The following is a 7,516-nucleotide window of genomic DNA, read 5'->3' as shown; positions in this document are numbered from 1 at the left end:
ATACAAAAAATCGCTAGTGATAAAAATAATATTAAATGTCACATAATACTACAACTTTAATATAATGATTTAACTCACCGTTACCTCGTTGTTTTTGCTTGTTCGCATAGTCGTGTGTGCTTTACTTAACACCATCGAGCCCACGGGAACGTTAAACTTGAGATTAGTTCTTTGGGGCTATTTCTGTGGGCATGGATTCCCTCACCTGTGCCCTGGTCGATGACAGCTACGTGAAATGAACCCAGCTGTGACAGGCTGATAAGTCCAGGTTTCAAGGCAACACAAAGTGATTGAGTCAGGCGAGAACCAGAAGATTTGGGGCTAAGATGGCTGCTTTTGCTTGATGGGGAAAAAGAGAGAAAGGAAGACACGGAAATGCCCAGTTCAGTTGTGGCTGAGAAGCTATGTCAGGAAGCCCTGCTCAGTGTCAGATCTGATTTGGTCTTTCCGTTTTTAATATGTGCCGCGGGTGGCTTGCAGAGAACGGTCGCTCAGCGATAGAGGACCTGACCCCCTCAGTTGACTGGTCCTCTTTCACTGTTCTTGGGATTTCTCTGGGATATTCTAATTCAAAGGAAGCTTTTACTTTGAAAGCTTCAAAAGTCATTTTTCTCTATAGATTATACGTGGAGTGAAAGGCTTATTTACACTTAGCTCCATTGTTCTTAAACCTGTCTAACTTGTTCTTGCTGGTCGAATTTATGGGCATGGGAGAAAGATTATTTCTAGCAGTGGGATTTGTATTAGAATTTATTTATTTATTATTCATTCTCATTCAACATACAGATGCTAAGCACTCGGTAGATGCCATGGGTATATGAGCAAACTGCTTATGTCAGAGCTTGTGCAAAGTCTTGGTTCCCAAGGGATCAGAGCCTAGTGCTTTGGGCCCTGGGTCGAACCACAGACACAGGGCGCGCTGGTGGCCTTCTTCTTGTCATGGCCGAAGCCCTCTGGAGAACCGTTCTTTGAAGTGCTCCCTTGGCTGAGGCTTTCTTCATTGAATCCGTAAGAATAACTGCACAAGCCAAGGCCTCCTGTTGAGTGATATAGCCTAAGGGAAAGAAATGAGAGAAACTTCAAAGTCAACAATTTTATAGAACAAATAAGCAAACGACACTACAAATATTCACAAAAATTCTTCTACTTTGCAGGGTAGAGAAAACTGTGTTTAGCACAGCCAGATTGTATGATCTTTGAGGGCAGGAAGTATATTTTTCTTCCTTTGCATTTCCTTATCCAATAAATTAATTCACACATAGTCATTGGTTATCACGGCAGGTGATTTGGAGAGGGACGTGAGCCAAAGCTTATCTTCTATATTGACTTTCTTCAAACCAGAAACAGATACACTAAATCTTTCTCTGTTTTAAAGTACGGTCTGCAGACCCCTTCAGAATCTTCTGGCTGAGACCACATTTTTAAAAATGCAGATTTCTGGCTCTACTCCAAAGACCTTTCGAATCAGAAACTCAGAGATTTAGACCGAAAAAACTACGTTTTCATAACATATATAGGTGGCTTTCATGTGCACTAAATTTGATTATTCTGCTCCTTGTTCTTTCTTTATTTTTATTTTTTTGGCTTCTAAGCAATTTTACTCTGAAGACAAAGCTACTAGATGATGCTTCTGCATTACTTCAGACAGACAATCACGGGGACCCACTGAGTCACAGCTCTGCCATTTACTGGTTATGTGCCCCTGGTCGTGTTATTTAACTTGTCCACATCTCAGTTTTCTCATCTGTAAAAGGTGGGCTATGAAGGCACCGACCATGTAGACGTGTCTGAGTTTCAAAAAAGACAATGCTTGCAAAGTGCTTAGAACAGGAGCTGCCACGTAGGAAACCCCAGTGTGAGATCATATGAGATAATTACTGTTCATTGCTTTTGTTGTTAAAGCACTTGCAAATACCATGTTTTCCTTTTGTGCAAATACAGAACCAAGAGTGTAAGGTAGGTGTGCGGGGGCCACGTGAGTGGTTTATAAAAAAAATAATAATAGAGCTCTGTGGGCGTGGGGGGGGCTGAAGATAGAATTATTTCCAATAAGAGAAGGGATTTAATGACAATTACCGCTTCCTGTATGTTACGATCTATGAAACTCTCGCAGAACCATTATTTCCTTTGTCCTTGGTAAAATCCCATGAGGCTGGTAGAAGAGAGGCATCAGGGTGAGCATGAGTGAAACACACTGTCTGTCCCAGAGAGGGTCCAGCTGACACTTGACATCTGTGTGATCTTGGTCGAGCTACATCACCTGCCTGGGCTGCAGTTTCCCACAGCGGTAACGCAGGGAGGAAATGAGTAAGCGCATGTAGAGCTTACTCAGTCCGAGCACTGGACTGCAGAGGATGCTCAACGATACGAGTGTTCCTGCTCTGAGTAAACGCTCCTCGGAGTCTGCACAGCCCAAGGGGGCCTGAGCTGGGCTCTGAGCCTGGACCACCTGCCTCAGGCCACAGTCATTTCTGCCAGACCGAGTTCCTGCACCTCGCAGAGTTAGTAACGCTTTGTAACAATCCATCCTTGGATTTTTCTTAATCCCCCCTTAATTTATCCCTAAAACCCTGCTTTCGGTTATCAGAGGTAATCATTTTTAAATGTGGCCAGTCAACCACGTGAATAAAATAGCATACTGGCAGAAGCCATGCCACTGGCATTATTGGTTAGGAAACCCGACTTCGGCTGTGGTGCTGAGTCGGGGTCAGGTGGTGCCACTCACCGAGCAGCCACTGCTGCTGGACGCTGTGGACAAGGCGGGTCCGCAGGGCCTCCCACTGCCGCCGGGAGCCGTACGCCTGCAGCGTGCTGTAGAGGTATCGCTGCTGCCCCCGGGTCAGGCCCTGGCAGAGAGCGAGCGGGTGATTCCGGTCAGGCGGCGGCCGCAGAGGTCAGTGAGGTGCATTCGAAGCTGACTGCCCCGAGTCAGCTTTGAATGGGCAGCGAGTCAGACATGAGCAACAAGGGGGAACAAAGGAAGGGGTTCCAGCCTAGAGACCGCACAGAGAACACCCCAGTGGTAGTAGAATTTGGGGTACGCACATGCACACTAGGCAAAGTTATTGCCTGGTGTCGATCAGGTGTCAGTCAGAATGACCTCACCTGCCAATCACCCAGGAACGCCTTTGGCACCACCCATCATGGCCAAACAGAAGGCAGACATTCCCACTTCTGGGCCTTTTTGCCCTTCTGGGCTCTCCCCGCTTTTTGCCCTTTGGGGCTCCCCTTCCTTTTGGGTGGCCTTTGGTGGCCTTTTAGCCCTTTGTGGCCATTTTGGCCTCTTTGTATTGGTTATAGCCTTGGGACCATGTGCCTCCTTGGGTCATACTTTGTCTTTCTAAAACGTATTTGTAATAAAACTATTAAATCTCAATGACCCGTGATTCTTCACTCAATGAAGAAGAACCGAGGGAAAATGCTGACTACACATCTGCACCGCCATTACCCCTCGCTGAGGCGACACTGAACTCTGATTGGCCCGAGCAGTGACAGGAATAAGATGCTCTTCTCTCTCTCTCTCTCTCACTAGATATATAAAACAATTGGAAAAGAACAATTGGGTAGTTTCCTCATTTAATTGGCATAAACAATCTTCCACTGGCCTGTGTGAAGGTGAAAATAGATAAGTAAAAGATTCTAGGTCAGTAGGTCAGATTATTGGGGGAGATGCAGGGTGTTTTAGTTGTTACCGATCTATTATAACCCTTGCTGAGGAAGGTAGGCTGTGGAGAACAGGCTGAAAGACAGGCAGGCTCTTAGCAGGTCGGCGGTGAAAAAGGCCACCATTGAGAGCTACGGGAGAACAAGAAAGGCTGGACTGCAATTACCATTGAATACCTCATGGAGCTTAAGGGCTCATTACATGCAGGTGGAGAAACTGAGACAGTAGCATCAACATTCTAGAAAAGTCAAGATAAAGTAAGTCTACCCCAGGCCAAAAAATTCAAATCAATGACAGAATTAAAAAAAAAAAAAAAAAAAAGGGATGACCATTGTCATAAAAATTAAACTTAAGGTAATTATTTATAAAAGTTAAGTGACTTTAGTTTTTTAGAAATGTCGAGTGGACTTGAAATACATGAATCAGATTTTCGTTTTTTTTTTTTTTTTGAGATCTAGAGAACTTAAACAATATCGAAAATATGTCCAGAGTGAAACTGGCAAAGTCAAGTACTTCATAACTCAGGACATCATTCCAGCTTTACAGTTTCTGATTTAGATATTTTGAAAGGTAATATATTTGAAGAAAAAAATGGATCCCTAATTAATCCTTTTCAAAAGATTGAGAACAATGTAATATAAAAATTACAAGCCAATTTCAGGAGCAAATCTTCAAAATGCAATGGGAGTTTCTATTATGTAAAAGAAATCCTTAAAAGTTATGAGTTTTTGTTTGTTTGTTTTTTTAATAAAAAGAAAAAGCCTACTGTTTTTTCCTTGGCAGAACTCTCCACTCCCTAAATAAGAAGGAACAGTAACATTTCTAATTATCTTCTCCTGTTGCTTATTCCTCCTTGAGGGAATGATGGAAGAGAACTGAAATTTTTACAAAGAGAATGGCTTTTGCTCATTTTAACTGAAAGGAGCTAATGGGAGCTTTCTAGAAAAAGAGCCCCAGGGTGGTCAATCCGTGAGTTTCCCCACTCCGGTGGTGGGTCAGCAGTGAAGACGTGACCATCTGCTGGAGCTCCGGCAGTGGACGGGTGTCGGAGCAGGTTGCCCAGGCTCATTGACTCTCTCAGCCATGCCGTCCACATGCACCCCCCCACACACACTGGCCCAGGATCCTCCCCAAGGCTGGGAAAGCAGCGTCCTCAAGCCCGAAGGAGGGACACGCAAGGCCTCTTCGCCCGCGAGTAAGATGCCGCACCTTCAGCAACGCCGTGTCAGAGGCGGAGGGAGGGACGCGAATGCGGGGAATCTGTGGAACCTGTGGAACGTTCCGAAGTTTTTGTCGTCTTTTCCTTTTCTCTCCCATTCTTTATCCTGTACCTCCAAGGAACGACCAAGCGTAGCCCAAGATGTCACTTGGTCAACCAACGTCAGGGGTGTCCCTGAGTGAGTACATGAGCGTGTAAGTAAGTGAGTAGATACGTGTTATTTATTTTCCTGAGGTATACATAATAATTAAAAACTAACATCCGAGGGAGAACAGACACGTTGGAATAGGGTCGCCGAGGCGCAGAATCAAACGCCCGAGTATTTTCCCCTCTGCTCGTAACTCTGCCCTTGGCAACAACGCCTTCCTCGTCTGGTTGTTCGATGAACTGAGATCGTGAGTACAGAATGCCCTCACTTCATGCCAGTTTCTTCTCTCTTTTCTCTACCCCATCGTATGCTCAGGCACATGTACACACACAAGCGCACATACATGTACACACTTTAGAAGTATTTCAACATGTGAGAAAACTCTGGTCTGAGTTCCCAGAGCCCAGGCTCAGATCTTCCAGAAATGTATCAGGAAAGCACGAGTCAGGCTCTCTGCATCCTGTGTCCATGATATGAACCTATAAATTAAACTATCAGTATTTTATTTAATACTGTTTTCCTTCAACATGCATTCCAGAAACCATGCCAGCCAAGATAGACTCTTTTAATAATCCCTGTGATTGAAGCCTACTCTCTATCCTGTGCTCAAATCATCTGAGCATCTTTCCCCCCATTTTCCAGATCTGTAGAGCAGAGCGTAAATATTCTTCAGAGCTGGAAAGATTTCTTCCCTCCTTAAACAGCATAAGAAAATGACTGATGCTATTTCTCTGGCAACAATTCATGCGTGCTTTTCTTGAGCTATTGCTGAGAAAATCTATCTTATCTATTGAAATGGTGTTGTACTGGATCAAGTTTGATTAAAATGCTTGGGGAATTCAGGAGGAAAAAATCTACAAAATGACTCATATCTGAAACAAAAAGACAAATTAGCTTAAAAGGAACTTACCCTGTTTTGCAGCCCCCACCTTTTTAAAAGCTGACATTCATGTTCTCTGTCCTTTTTTTTCCTGCAAAGTCTCCTTCTCCTTGCAGGGGTGGTGGTGGAAATTCAGTCTGTTGATAAGCTGATATCCAAGCAACATCATGGGAGGAAACAAAGCGCTGGGGGAATGTAGCTGTGTGCCTTTCCCTGCGCCTGGACAACGTTCAAATGCACAGTTTAATCTTGTTTCTTCCAAATTGTGTATCTAATCAAGTGTCGGCTTCTAAATCTATCCTATCTGTGTTTTGTGCAGACGTAGGGGGAGGAAAGTGCGAGGAGACAGAGAGGCTGAATATTAAAGGTTAAGTGACCATTGGGGGCGAAAGGCCGTTCCGTGAGCATTCCCCAGATTAGGGGTCAGCAGCCTGGATCCCCATTGCTCAGAATAATGGAGGAGCCGAAATACAGAGGTACAGACAGCAATCTGACTGTGGAAACCTGTGGAATTGTCTCATAGTGCAGGATGAGGCTCCTTTCTTCATTTCTGGAGGAGTATAATCTTGTCCTAATTTGGGCTACACGCAATAATTACCCACGGCACAAGATTCTTGCCCACACTGTGACGCCATCAGCATGAGCCTCACATTTTAACCCGACGCAGGAGAGCGATCTTATCCGTTCCTCTGGGCTGGCATTATTACTACCAACTTCCGCTCTTTCTTGAGAACGCTCCTTCTGAAAGCCAGCTTATCTGCAAATAAGAAGAGTTCTTAGAGAAAGTAGAAGACAAACCAAAAGGAAACCACAAATTCTTGGAAGGCTAAGAGGAAGAAAAAAATAGGGAGTCAAGAGTTATGAATTGTATAGCTTAAAGAAGAAAGAAAGGACTCAACAGACACAAAAAGTTAGTAGGTTTTTTTTCTGATAATTTAAATGCAGACTTTCTAGGGGGATAAACATGGCTCAAAAGAGTCTGTGAATGTCCATGACTGCCACACGAGTTCTCACTGGGTCTCAGGGGTTGGTGACTCCCTACCGAGAGATAAAGAACCATTGGATGAAGAGTTCGCATTAGTGATTGAGTCCTTCTAGGATGTTTTTCCAGGATATGACAGAATGCCTTCTGGGGCACCCCACATCTGCTGACTGTCACCCACGCCTTCAACAGAGAGGGACTCTCATGTGAGGAATTCATTGCAAAAGTATTGGGATGGTCCAGAGGAGCGAAACCAGAAAGGTTAGCTGATCCGATGACTGGCGATTGCGGGCAATGACGATCACACCTAGAGCGAGGAGACAAATGAAACGTGACGGTACCCAGAGTCCCAGAAACATCGGGGCACTGCTGCCCGCACAGCATCTCAGGACCAGCCATTCCCCCGCCGCCCCTGCTTCTCTGCTCTTTCCAAAACTGCTGAGGTCACACCTGGGATCGCCACCATCGCTGTCCCTGCTGTCGCCACCGCTGACGTGGTCGCGGCCACTGCCACACACGCAAGCAGAAACCACACAAATGGCTCCTCCTTTCCTTTCAGGTTTCATTTCCTGCCTCCCATCAGATGCCGCCTGGCAAGAAATTTTGCAAATGAGTCTCACATT

The 7,516-nt window shown here is 45.0% G+C and overlaps 1 protein-coding gene across 1 annotated transcript; it reads right to left on the bottom strand.

The window, feature by feature from the left end:
• Nucleotides 1-733: 733 nt before the first annotated feature.
• Nucleotides 734-6,452, bottom strand: FAM216B (family with sequence similarity 216 member B). Its single transcript, XM_016158149.2, has 4 exons — nt 5,942-6,452; nt 4,874-5,057; nt 2,726-2,846; nt 734-1,054 (listed from the first exon to the last, which is right to left on the bottom strand). The coding sequence occupies exons 2-4, from the start codon at nt 4,979-4,981 to the stop codon at nt 870-872; spliced, it is 414 nt and encodes a 137-aa protein (XP_016013635.2). The 5' UTR covers nt 4,982-5,057; nt 5,942-6,452; the 3' UTR covers nt 734-869.
• Nucleotides 6,453-7,516: the final 1,064 nt, after the last annotated feature.

Source organism: Rousettus aegyptiacus, unplaced genomic scaffold (assembly GCF_014176215.1).
Source record: "Rousettus aegyptiacus isolate mRouAeg1 unplaced genomic scaffold, mRouAeg1.p scaffold_m13_p_11, whole genome shotgun sequence".
Classification (NCBI taxonomy): Eukaryota; Metazoa; Chordata; class Mammalia; order Chiroptera; family Pteropodidae; genus Rousettus; species Rousettus aegyptiacus.
Note: the sequence above shows the minus strand (reverse complement) of the source record. Positions and strands in the feature narration are given on the sequence as shown.